General features: G+C 37.6%; 1 protein-coding gene across 1 annotated transcript in view; it reads left to right on the forward strand.

Moving 5' to 3' along the window:
• The first annotated feature begins 2254 nt into the window (after positions 1–2254).
• The window catches only part of LOC126094944 (synembryn-A), a 128203-nt gene continuing 116422 nt past the window's right edge, over positions 2255–14035 (forward strand). The window contains exons 1-2 of the mRNA XM_049909595.1: positions 2255–2439; positions 12519–12655. Of these exons, the coding sequence (XP_049765552.1) occupies positions 2359–2439; positions 12519–12655 (218 nt within the window). The 5' untranslated portion in view covers positions 2255–2358. The remainder of the gene's footprint in view (positions 2440–12518; positions 12656–14035) is intronic.

Below are 14035 nucleotides of genomic sequence, written 5' to 3' on the forward strand. Positions count from 1 at the left end.
CTGTCCGGGAATGTCCCAGTGGTCATTGGCATGTTCCATCAAGATCATAATATGTGACTGATTAAGTCTGCACATTTTTAAAAAAATCCTATTTGACAGTTCATCGTATCCAGAATATCCAGAGCTTTTAACAAATTTTATGATTTTTTTCTATTTCTTTAGGAGTCGTGCTTTGAAATTAAGTGTTTGGTGTGATTTGCATGTTATTTAGTAGCTCTATACCTTCTGTGGGAAACTATTTATTACGGTTCCCTGTTCTTTCAGCTATCAGCTACAGTGAGACAGAAGTTATTAAAATCAGAGGTTGCAAGTTTTTGATTATTATTTTCTTAACCACTACCAGTGGACTGTGGAGTACCTACTTGTTTAGATATTATGTTCCTATTTGTCTTACTTTTTATGATGTTCAGTATTGATTTTACTTTATTGTTTGACTTGATAATTTTTCTGCAGAATGCATTTGTTTGGCCTTCCTGATTAAACAAGTTAGAATTGTACAGTATTTTTTGTAATGTAGTTTAACTGCCAGGTTTGTAATAGCCGTTTGTTCTATATACAAGTCTCACTTCTTAGCACATGATATTTTTATGCCAGTTGTCATCCTCTCTCTCCTTCCACAACAGGCTGATTTAATATTAATCTGTCTTTGGGGAAAGCAGGTTTCAAAACGTTTGAGAAATAAGTCAAGGAATGAATTAAATTTCTCATTCATTATACCTGCCTGGTACGCTTCATCCCATTATCGAGAAACAGATTATCAATCGATGTCTTGCTCTACCCATATACTCTTTTGGGAATGAGACCATCAGGAGTATATTGAAAATTGACAACAATGATTCCAGTTGTTTATGACTGTTACTATTTGAAAGAAAATTACTGCTAAAATCGCCACATACTATAATCTGGCTGTTATTCCTATAAAGTTTTATAAGAACTAACTCTAGCTGCGAGAGGAACTTTTTAATGTTTCCTACAGGTACCCTGTAAGTTGTAGATATTATGATGAACTGAGTTTCAAGTTCTAAGTTGACAGCACAACATTCAAATTGTTGTTCAACACAGTACTGAGGTACATCAAAACATGTTGCATAGTGATAACATATTTATTAAAAGAATAAGATGATTACAGTTTCACTTTGAACTTAAGTAAATTTGATATCTGTGTCCAATAGGATGATATGTCAGTTTACAGCGTAATGCCATCATGATAGACCCCTCCTCCACAAGTGTCTGTACTTAAAATATTGAGATGCAGGTTATGAGTCTGTGCAATATCGTAGAAGTGAATATCACAGTTATACCTGAAGATATTTTCTTCTTTTAATTTCTTCCTTAGTGCTTCATAGATGTATATACAAGGACAGAACAGAATATTGGGACTTACAAATACTGGTCTACAGGAGCCTCTGTATTTAACATGTTTTATTATTTCAACATTATTTATCTGTATCTAAATCTTTCTCTGCTAGTTACAGAGTTCCCACAAAAGACAATTCCGTGCACCTGTATGACAGTATACTGCCTTGGTACCCAGTGGCCACAGATGGATGGCTTGTATTTTCTGGGAGGATTCTTACAGCATGTATGATTGTATTTAACCTATTGTTTACAATATTGAAGTGTTCCTGAATACACACACTTAAAATTTTTGTCTCCCTCATTAATGAGAAAGTTTTTCCCCCAATGTTAAAATCGGTGTTGCAGGGTGGAGTTGCTGTGCAGTATGAAAGTTAACTGTCACTGTTTTTTCAGAATTTATTATTAGCCTTTTAGTTCTGAAAAATTGTCAACGTTTGTATTGAATTTAAACTGATTCATGAAAGATATCTTCATTGCACAGTTTAATTAGGACATTTGTTTTGCCTGCGAAAAGTACAATGGTTCGATTAGTTACTTCTTCTGATAGATTGTTAACACAAAGAATGAGCGTAAGATCTGACTATTGCGGAACTCCACGTGCATTGTTTTTTTTTATTTAATTTTATATGGTTTTTGCAAAGGTACGTTTATATATAAAGCAGCAATTTTGTGTGTTTTCGTATCTTCGTGTTTTATTTGAATGTTCTGCTGGGTATTTAACAATCTAGTCTACAGAAAACGTTAGAAAAAATGTTATATAAAATTTATTACTAGGGTTAACTGAAGTAGTGGAAATATACATTAACTTTCGCTTTTGTAAAGGGCTAAAAATATTTATGGTCTTCACCTAATAATCGATGTTTCGTCAAGTGTGATATCTTTTGGAGCTTCTTCCTGAGGCTGTGTTTATATGTTTGACAGCTCGTAGTACTTGTTATTGGTTTTCTCAACAAGTTATGGTGTAAATATTCAAATACGTAAATATTGCTTTCGTGTATCATGGATGATAATTCCCTTTTTAAACTAGAGAGCGGATCCATCGACGAGGCGTCTACAGTTGTGAAAGACTTCGCGGAGAAGGTAACTTCCGCTAATTTGTTGCTTGTTTCAGGGAATGTGTTAGTTGCATCGTTACCTGTCACATTTTATATATATCTCGGACGGTTGTACCCCAGGAGAATATGTCTTTTTCTAAATCAGTTGCCGATACGAATTATAATATTTAGTTTCGTTTGCGGTTAAGCTTGTGGAAAATAATTGCTCAACTTTAGTATCATTAGATAAGGAATTGTAGTTTATGGAGTTCTGTTTGTACCCTAGGAGTGCAGTAAAGTCCCTACGTATCTCCAGAAATCCAGCTTTTAGGATCCTTTGAGTCTATGTAGTTATAGCTTCGGGCTACGACTTGAAATCAGGGCCTAGTGGAAACAATTTGTAATTTGTTCCGTGATAGTTCCGATCAGATTGTCACCAGTTGATCCAGTCGTGTAGCCAAGGTTGTTTCTGAGTTTACCAGTTAATCTACAATCCCCTGTCTGAGTTACGAGCACTGTGCAAATTAAGTCGCGTAATTGTGGTGCCACTTTTAGGTATGGCGACCTCCCTCATTTTTCTGTCGGGTTGTCTCCCTTAAGGAAGCCGCCTTCACAATGCCCCTAGAGCCCTCCTTACCCTGTGTGGTGGATTCTTTGTCTGGCTCTTCAGTCGAGACCACTCCGGCTGGGGTAACCCTGCCAGTATCTACGCCATCACTGGCACAGCACTCAACTAAATGGAACACTTCAAACCCTTCCAGTAAGGCAGTGTCCCTTGGGAGGAGGAATCAAAAAATTCAAAAATATCATGAAGATTGGAGACAACACCTTGTGAGAATGTCAGGTCACAAAATTCTGCAGAAGATCCTAAACTACAAGCTCAATGGGAAAAGAGATATTGGAAGACCTCAAAAAAGATGGGAATGATTTTGTTTGTGAGTGAGTTCGGAACAGGCAACAACCTAATCCTTGAAAGGAAGATGATGACGATGACTATTCACATAACAAGGACCTGATAATCGACAGAAGGTTTGTTAATAAACTGGAAGCATTGATGAAAAACCCAAAGTCTACTAATTTATGATATACTTTTGTCTCAGTGTAACTGTTATTCAGAAGCGAAATGAGATAGAACAGGGAAGATAGTAATTTTTACAAAATGGTGACCTCTCAGAATATTGATGAAAAACTGTAACAGTTTAACAAAACAATTGTTGTACATTTGGCAGACAAAAAACATATCTACAGATACAAAAAACCAAATCCACAGCAAATGAGAACGCTCATAGAAACAAGAAAAATATGTTTTATGTTAATATTTTTGTGGCAACTATTCATTACAAACATGACCTTATAGATATTGTTTATGAACCAGAAAATAATTACAGAAAGTAGGAAATTTAAAAATTTGGAGCTGTTGCAAACATGATACATTCTTTGAAACAAGTCTTTCAGTCAGGGGTTATTGTACAAGGCATCATCATTGCAGAAATAACTGTAGTATTATGGATGGCTGAGAAGGAATATTATGAAAACAATGCACCAACATCACTAACAATAACAGCAGGTATTTGATCTTTGAGTACAAATACATAAATTCAGGAACATTGGCTGCAACTGCAAGACAAACGAGAGAGCACTACCCGAGGCAACACAAGATACTGTGGATAAAGACTGAGATGAACCTCATAGACCAAGAGTTTTCTTAGTTCCTAGAAGAAAAAGAGCTTTCACTGAAGTTGACGATACCACTCGTCTGCTGCTTTGACCCATGTTTAAACGGGTATTGTTGTGTGACGTCATGGTGGCACGGCACTTGAAATGGGGCATTCTTGCAAAGGGCATGGTGGTGTATGTGATGGCACTGTCTAGTGTTGGATGCTTATGTTTTTAAATTGTTTATGAGTGGTGTTGGTGATTCGTTGGACTTCTTGAGTGCTTTTTGTGAGAACAATACTGAAAGAGTTTGTGATGGTTTGTTAATGAGTTGTTTTGATGTTGGCAGTTTTGGGCAGCTTTTGGGTTTGGAATTACAATTCGGTGTGTTGTTTATTTGTGGGAATTTAATTTTATGTTTCATTTTTTGTTTGTTATAGATATGACTGCAAAGTTCATGAGCAGATCCCTGCTAGCTACAATGGGGGACAACAGGTTGATCATAATTATATTCCTACAGTTATTTAGTTTAAGTGCCGAATATGTTTAGTGTTACGAGACTCGTGCTGTAATCAACAGAATTTGCTCAGGTTGTGCAATATTATGGAGTCTGCAAATACCAAATATTAGCAGTGACTGATATGCCAAACATACTCACTTCAGCACAACATGCCATCACAGAAAGTAATTTTTTTTTTTTTTTTTTAATTCAGCAGTGTGTACATAAGTGATAGATTTCATTGGTCCAGTATGTGAGGGTCATAGAATTTTGCTGTATGTATACTGCAAGATGTAGGGTGGTATTACAAGGTATGAGAGGTTAACACATCATGCACAACATTGAAAAAGTTGTGGGAGAAATTGAAAATCAACATTTTGTGTCTGGAAGGGCCATTCATGAAAGCTGACACAATTTTTCTGAAATGCCGCGCATTCGTTGGTTCATCACACAGGGTCAAAAATGAATGACTTCAAATGTTATATTCAGCATAAATTTACTGCAATAATATAGTGAACACATGACCCATGTAAAAGGTTCTAGCCACCCAAGGAGGCGGCAGTACTATAACAAGATATTTTCATCTTGGCTGTGTCATATGTGGTACATGGAGAAGTTTAAATATCTTATTTGCCTTGGGGAAAGGAAACTTCTAATTTATGCTATGAATTTGAACACAAAGCCCCACTATTTCACAGAGTAGTATAGAGCGAAAAGAGGATGCTACTGCAGGAAATCATAATGGAGCTTAACATGGATGTTGTCAATAAAGATGGAAATCTCCCATTGTAGGAAGCAGAGCTGGTGCAAAATCCAACATAGACTCCACAGTAGCTATCAAATGTGTGGCCAGAAGGGTTAGTAGCTGAACTTTCACAGAAATTATTCTGTGGAAGAGAAAAAAGGTAAAGCAGTTATCAATCCAAAGACTGTTTTGAACACCACAGTGCTTTACTGGGTATGATCCTATTGGAAGTGGTAAGTTTTTGGCTTACTCCAACCTTTGAACAGACTTACTCAGCCATTTATAGGGGAACATACAACTGAATATGAATTTCGAACCGTGGTGCAACTCAACATTTTTCACATCAGCAAATGTTGCCAGAAATGAAAGAAGTGATAAACAATAGATAAACACCCTGGGGATATCATGAACCTGAAACCTTTGGATTTGTGATTTGGCATATTCCCACCAAGCAAATTACAGCTGGCAAAATGCAGTATAACATGCAGAAAGACCTTGAGAACAAAATGAGAAATCACTTTTTCTGTTTGTAGTCTGTAGATATTAGTGACGTTAAAGGTACAAAACAGAAGAGCTAGTAAGTGCAGTACAATATAGCAAGCAAAGCTGGAAATCGGACCTACTCAATCAAGAAGACAAATTCCATCGAACAAAGGCTACCAAAGATCAAGGAAATAAGTCAGAGAGTAAGGAGATTGAACCAGAAACAGTTACATGCTGGATGACACTGCTCAGAGACTTGAATGGTACAAGAACCAAGGGCAGCAGTTTCAAGAAATCTTGTGACAAGTTGGAATGAGTAGCAGGAAGCAATTTGTGACACAGAATCAGTGTCTTGATTGTTGAGGCACATGATCAGAATTGTGTGTCAGGATGTAAAATCACCATCTATGCTATCAATATTAAATGGTGAAGGTGGATGTATGACTGAGAATTAGCAACAATCAACTCAGTTTTCAATGAGTAGGCCTATTTTGATCTCAGGTGATACTGAAGCAGCTGATATCACCAAACATAGTAAACTTCATAAAAATGGAGAGAAATGTGAATAAGCCATTGAGTGGATTGTCCTTTTATAGAGTAGGAGGTCAAGGAAGAAATATTGAAACTAAAAAGAAGTCAGTCCTTGGGTCCTGATGACATTCCCGGCCAAGTTATGCAGACTCTTCATCTGCTAATTGGTCCACACTTTTGCCAGCTGAGCAATGCAAGTTTCCTACAGTGCAGAATGCCAACAGTATGGGACTAAGATCCTCTACCTTCTAGGTCCTTTAGGCCAATCTACCTATTAGGCGCTTTAGGAAAATTACTTAAAAAATTGCTGTCCACCAGACTGCTGTATTGAAACAGTCATCAGAGTGACTTCAAAAGGGGAAGTCAACAAAGGATGCTGTAAAAGAGGCAATAATTTTAGCAAGAAACGCTTCACAGAAATACGCAGTGGCCAGATATGGCTGGGTTTGTTTTGACCACCTTTGTGACGAGAAAAGGAAGGAAGATCAGTGTTTAACATCCCATCAACATTGAGGTCATTAGAGATGGAGCACAAGCTTGAAATGTTTCAAGGATGGGGAACGAAATCAGCCGTGACCTTTCAAAGCACCCATTATGGCATTTGCGTGGAGCAATTTAGGAAATTGTGGATAACCCAAATCGGATGGCCAGGTGCAGATTTGTCTTATCATTCTCCCAAATGCGAGTCCAGTGTGCTAACCACTGCACCATGCCACTTGGTCTCTGTGACGAGAGCTTTTTGATTGTGTAAGTGATTTAGATTCTTCTACAGCTCTACACAGCTGTCTGAAGGACTATTGTCAGGATGCAGAGGTAAGACTTGCACCTCCAGATCAACACTTGTATGAAAAAATTTCCATAGGCTGCCCATAAGGATCCATTTGTGGACCTGTGTTCTGGGATATGTGCTGATTACATTCCTAGGATAGCTGCAAGAAAATCATTGAGTCATAGGTCTGGTGGTTTGTGCTGATGGTGTAATGATTCTTGAGAAGGGTACCTTGAGAACCGATTTGGAAACTAGATGTCGTGCAATACTTAAAAAGGTATACAGTGATACTATGGACTAATATTATCAGTCCTTCATACTTCAGGGTGTGTCCTGTCAACCAAACCCTTCTTTTAATCAAGTTGTGCCACAAATTTCTTTTTTCTCCAGTTTGATTTAGTAGCACCTCATTAGTTATGCCACGTACCCAGCTAATTTTAGAGTGAACCTGCTTACTGTATTCAAGCCTTGGTCTCCCTCTACCATTTTTATCTCTCACACTTCATACCAGTACCAAATTAATGAGTCCTTGATACCTCAGGGTGTGCCCTGTCAACCAAACCCTTCTTTTAATCAAGTCATGCCACAGATTTCTTTTTTCTCCAATTTGATTTAGTAACACCTCATTAGTCATTCCATCTACCCATCTAATTTTCAACTTTTATTCTGTAGCATTACATTTCAAAAAATCCTGTCTACAATGCTTAATGACCATGCAAAGGTACACTCTAGATAAATACCACCAGGAAAGAATTCCTAACACGAAATGTATTTTTGTAAATTTCTCATTTTCAGGAGTGCTTTTCTTTTTATTGCCAGTCTGCATTTTATACGCCCTCTACTTCGGTCATCACAAGTTATTCTGTTACTCAAAAAAGCAGAACTCATCTACTTCTTTTAGTGTCTCATTTCCTAATATGTTTGTGTTGGCATTGTCTAATTCAATTTGACTGCCTTCCAGTACCCATCCTTTACTTTCATTGATGTTCATTTTATAACCTCTTTTTAAGTCATTATGCATTCCATTCAACTGCACTTCCAAGTCCTTTGATGTCTTTTGACACTGTGAATCTATGGACGTTTGCCATACCCACAGTATCATATTTCCTGTTATATCTCCCATGGCATCAATAAACATCACAAGTCTTTATTTCTTATCCCTGAACATTAATCCCCTTTCCAAAAAAAAAATTCACATTAGTTTCCTGTACTGCCTGCTCATTGTAATATCGGGGATATGCCACAACCCTGTCTCACTCCCTTTTCAACTACTGCTTGTCAATCATGCCCTTCAACTCTTACAACTGCAGTCTGGTTTCTGTACTAGTTGTAGATAGCTTTTCACTTCCTATATTTTAGCCCTGCTACCTTTGGAATTTTGAAGAGTGTATTCCAGTCAAAATTACCAAAGGCTGTCTCTGAATCTAGAAATGCTGCAGACAAAAATTTGTCCTCCTTCAATCTGTCTTCTAAGATAAGTTTTAGGATCATATGTTTGTAAATTTTTTCAGAACCCAAACTGATCTTCCCCAAGGTCAGCTTCTACCAGTGTTACCATTCTTTTGTAAATAATCTGGGAGTATTTTGCAACCATGACTTTTTAAACTAAATGACTCAGTAATATTCTTACCTGTCAGCACCTACTTTTTATGGAGCTACATACCTCCTGAAATGTGCAGGTATTTTGTCTACATATTTTGCACACCGTGTGGAATAGTTCTGTTATGGCTGGTTCACCAAAAATGCCCTGCCACTCTGGCGTTGGTCGGGTCGATAGGGAGCAACTGATCGCTGTGTCATCGTTTGCCATCTGGCATCATGTGGATGTGTTCTGGAAGGATATAGGGTCAGCACACCACCCTCCTGGCTGTTGTCAGTTTTGCAGACCTGGAAGCCACTACTTATCATTCCAGTAGCTCCTCAGTTGGCAATATTTGGCTGAATGGTCCCCGTTCTAGTTCTTCAATGATGGAAAAAAATACTGTTAGTACCATGAATTGAAATCTGTCTTCTGTATTGCATCCTCCATACTGGCTGTTTCTCCCAACGACCTCAATACTTCTAAGGGAATTTTGGCTACTCCAGGGGACTTGCTTTGAAACAGGTATTTTAGTGCTCAGTCAAATTATTCTCACAGTATCAGGTCTTCCATCTCATCTTCCTCTACTTCCTCATTCCTTTCCACAACATTAGTCTTCAAGTTCATTTCCCTTACTCACTCCTTCTGTGTATGCCTTTCCCTTCTTTGCTTACCACCTGAGCTCTTGATATTCACAGAGCTGCTTCTCTTTTCATCTAAGATTGCTAATTTTCCTACATGTCTATTTTTCACCTAATCATGCATGCTTGTATCACCTTGCATTTTTCAGCTGTCCGTTCTTGCTTTGCAGTTTGCTCTTCCTGTCAGTCTCATTCGTAGAAGCCTGTATTCCCTTTTGCATGCTGCATTATCTCCTTTCATCGATGTCGTTATACATAATAATAACAACAGAAATAATAATTGTGAAGCTAGACATATGTAAATATAGAAGCAGTAATATAGATAGTGACATTGGTAGTATTAGTAGTTCTGTGGTAATAGTAATTTTTGTTGTATTTGTAATTGTAGTGTTGTTATTATTTAACTTAAAGTGAGTGTAGAAGCGTACACTGGGGTTACAAAACACTAGAGCTTCTTCTGGCTGGTGTAGTGCAGCAACTTGATATGGCATAGACTCAACTAGTCGTTGGAAGTTCCCTGCAGCTGCAGATTAGACTAATTACTGCATGCACAGAGGCATTCAAGCAGTCATTCTTCTCATGCTCTATATGTGAATGGAACAGGAATAAAACCTAATAATTGGTACAATGGGATGTACCCTCTGCCATGCATCTCATGGTGGCTTGCAGAGTATGGATGTAGATATTGAGTCATGCTGCCTCTATAGCTGTCAATAATTGTGAAAGTGTTGCTGGTGTAGAATTTTTGCACAAACTGACCTCTAGATTATGTCCTGTAAGTGTTCGATGGGACTCATGTTGGGTGTTGGATGGTACTCATGTTGGGCAATCTTGGTGGCTAGACCATTCGCCCTAATTGTCCAGGGTGTTCTTCAAACCAGTCGCGAATAGTTATGGCCCAGTAACATGGTGCATTGACATCCATAAAAATTCCATCATTGTTTGGGGACGTGAAGTCCGTGAATGGCTGGAAATGGTCTCAAAGTAGCTGAACATAACCATTTCCAGTCAGTGTTCCATGAAAACAGCTCACACCATTATGGAGCCACCATCAGCGTGTACAGTGCCTTGTTGATAACTTGGGTCTATGGCTTCATGGGGTCTACACCACACTTGAACCCTACCAACAGCTCTTACCAACTGAAAACAGGACTCATCTGACCAGGTCACGGTTTTCCAGCCATCTGTGGTCCAACTGATATGGTCATGAGCCCAGGAGAGGTGCTGCTGGCAATGTCATGCTGTTAGCAAGGACACTTACATCGGTGGTCTACTGCCATTGCCCATTAATGCCAAATAATGCTGTACTGTCATAATGGATACTTTCGTTGTACATCCCACACTGATTTCTGCTGTTATTTCACCAATGTTGCTTGTTTGTTAGCACTGACAACTCTATGCAAAACCTGCTGCTCTCAGTCATTAATTGAAGGCCATTGGCCACTGTGATGTCCGTGGTGAGAGGTAATGCATGAAATTTGGTATTCTCAGCACACTCTTGACACTATGGATCTTGGAATATTGAATTTCCTGATTATTCCCAAAATGGAATGCCCTATGCATTTATCTCCAACTACCATTCTGCATTCAAAGTCTGTTAATTCCATCAAATGGCCATAATTGCATTGGAAATCTTTTCATGTGAATCACCTGAGTACAAATGACAGCTGCACCAATGGACTACCCTTCTATACCTTGTGTGTGTGATACTACAACCATCTGTACATGTTCATATTGCTATCCAATGACTTTTGTCAACTTGGTGTAATTGTAGACAGAAAATATGTTCTAATGTAGAATATTAGATAATGCAATGTAAAATAAATAAATGAAAGTATTCTGAGAAATGAAAGTATTCCAATGCCAACTGTAAATGAGTGTGAATTTTGGATTAGCTGCAATACTGTTAAAAATTTAAGGAGTTTAATGTTGGTAAAGGAAAAATACAGATCTCTTGCCATTTGAGATTGCAATTCTCTTGGTGATCTAAAAGCTTTGTTGAGCAAAGTAGGTATAGTACTCTCTTCCATACTAGTGAGAGATAATGTCAAAATAAATATATTGTCAGTTAGTTTCTATGTAAAGATCTTGTGTGATCTCAGTTGTGCTAGAATAAAACTTCTCTATTAAATGTAAGAACCAATAAAAGTGTAACATCAAGTGCTCTTCAGAGCAGGCCAGAATTGCAAGTCATAACAATCTTAGTTGGCAACACATCATCAAGCAAAACTAGAGTCTCTTCAACTTGGATTTTTATCAGAAGTTGCTTGAGAGTGGTGGACAGGTAAACAAAAGGCATGGTAATAAAGAGTGTTGGAATTAAATTGTGCTTTATTGTATGTGCCAGTAATTTTGGCCTCTACAGTACAATAACTGATATTCGGGATTTAACCCTCGAGCGGGTGTGCCTGTGTGTAAAGCGTGCCAGCCACAATTAACATTGACTCATACAGTTTCAATGCTGTTCTGAAATTGCGAGCCCCTAGTTATTCGTTCACTATTGCTTCAGCTAACACTGTGATAAGTTGTGGTGTCACACTTCCAAGAGAGTTGCAGTAATATAAAATAAACAGCGAGCTAGGTGAGAAAAAATGTACAATCCATGTGTGAAAGTGACCCAGATTCTGAGCTAGCAGCACTAACCCAATATGAAGCAGTTGTCTTCAAGGTAATTAACACTCGAATAAGTATATAGGTGGTATCTGAAGCAACTGTGCTGTTTGGTGCTTTGAGTGAGTCATTGCTGTGAGGTAACACTTCTACAAGGCAATATACTGATATAATGAAAGTTTATTTTATTATTGTTTAATTAAACACTGACTTAGCTTATATAATGTAAGTTTATTTTATTGTTGTTCAATTAAACTAAGGTGAAACTGTTTTATTGCTCATACATTTTATCTTGGTAACATAATAGACAGCTATTCTTGACATATGTACAAAGTACACCACCTGCCTGCTTGTGTTATAAAACGGTGCAATTGCTTGAGGGTTAATGAAGAAACAGAGATAATATTTTGCCCTGACAAGTTGTAAGGAAAATAATGCTGTTGATTTTTAGGATAAACTTTGTGCCTTGTGTTCTAAGAATTTCATGATACAATAGGTGTAGACTCAATGAATTACTGAGAATCCAGGGTTATGTTCCGTTCTTTAACATCACAGTTGTAAGTAATATGAAATGCTTCTAGCTACAGTGTAATGTTTATGTATATTTTGCAGCACAGTCAAACATATAGTTTCCATGAAAATGATAAGGAGACTCTTGAAAGACTGTGGGCAGCTTTATTTCGAAGACTAGAAAACGAAAACAGTGAAGCTTGCCATAAATATTGTCTTATTTGCATTAGACTTCTGAGGTAAGTTGTCACTCATCATTAATTTTTCTTAGTAAATTAAAAGAAAATTAATGCTGTATAAGAAATCCTGTTCGCCCCTTCCTCACGAAATGAAATCATTGAGTATTTTAAGTTGTGAGTGGATTGCACTTTCACTCACTAAAACAAGAATATTCCTGATGCTACATAGGCATTCTGAAAACACTTAAATGGTAGAAATACATATTTTTTATCACAAGTGTTCTGTCACTTTGTTGTTTGAATGTTAAGATTGCTAATAATTAATAAGAAAATAGGATGGCAGATAAGCTACTATAAAAACCATACTATCATAACAAAGGTAACCACAAAGCCAACTCCCACCCCAATAGTGCCAGTTTGTATGCTCTCTAGCTCCACAGATGATGAAGAAATTTTTAAAAAAATATGTGATGAGGTGAAATAAATTATTCAGATAATTAGAGAGATGAATATTTAATTGTGTTGGGAAACTGGAAATCAGTAGCATAAAAAGGAAGAGAAGGAACTGTAAGAAAAGAACATGGACTGGGAAAAAGGAATGAAAGGGTAGAATTTTCCACATACCATAATTTAATCTTAGCAAACACTTGATTTAAGAATCATGAAAGAAAGTTATATTCTTTAGGAAAGCAGTCCAAGCAAAGCCCAGTTTGTGCAGTGTCAGAGTCTAACCAGTTATTAACAGAGTTCGAAGAGCATACACTTATAAAGCAAATCCATAACAAGAACAGAACCAATAGATCAACCAGTGCACACTTTCACTGCATCAGTAATGCGATAGAATTACAATTGGCCCAGGTCAGCTTATATGTAGGTTTCTGGAAGGTGTGGCCTCCTCAGAAGGCATTCTTGGTGCTGGTGAACAGCACTATCTGGATAGTACTGCCATGGCAATCAACAGTAATTTTGCAATAGCTACTCAGTTACCATAGTAACATCAAATGGGGCAGAAGTATTAGGTGATGCTTAGGCCATCGTGATCCCCACTGGGAAGATTGGGGAAATCAACTTGAAGACAGTGCTATACAATTAGAAACAGACATAAATGAAGATGAGATGGTAAGCAGGATACTGTGAGAAGAATTTGACAGAGGACTGAAAATGCTCTTGGAGTATTCTCTCAGAATTATTGAGATACTTCGAAGACTTAGCCATGACAAGACCATTCCACCTGGTTTGCAAGATATGTGAGATAGTCAAAATACCCTCAGCCTAGAAGACTGTAATAAAACCAGTTCCTTAAAAAATTGTTGGCAGGTATGAATGTTACCAAACTATAATTTCAGTAAGTCATGGTTTCAAAATACTGTCATGAATTATTTACAGAAGAGAGGAAAAACTGGTAAAAGCCGACCTCAGGAAAAATCTGATGAATTCCGG

The sequence above is a fragment of the Schistocerca cancellata genome, chromosome 8, assembly GCF_023864275.1.
Source record: "Schistocerca cancellata isolate TAMUIC-IGC-003103 chromosome 8, iqSchCanc2.1, whole genome shotgun sequence".
Classification (NCBI taxonomy): Eukaryota; Metazoa; Arthropoda; class Insecta; order Orthoptera; family Acrididae; genus Schistocerca; species Schistocerca cancellata.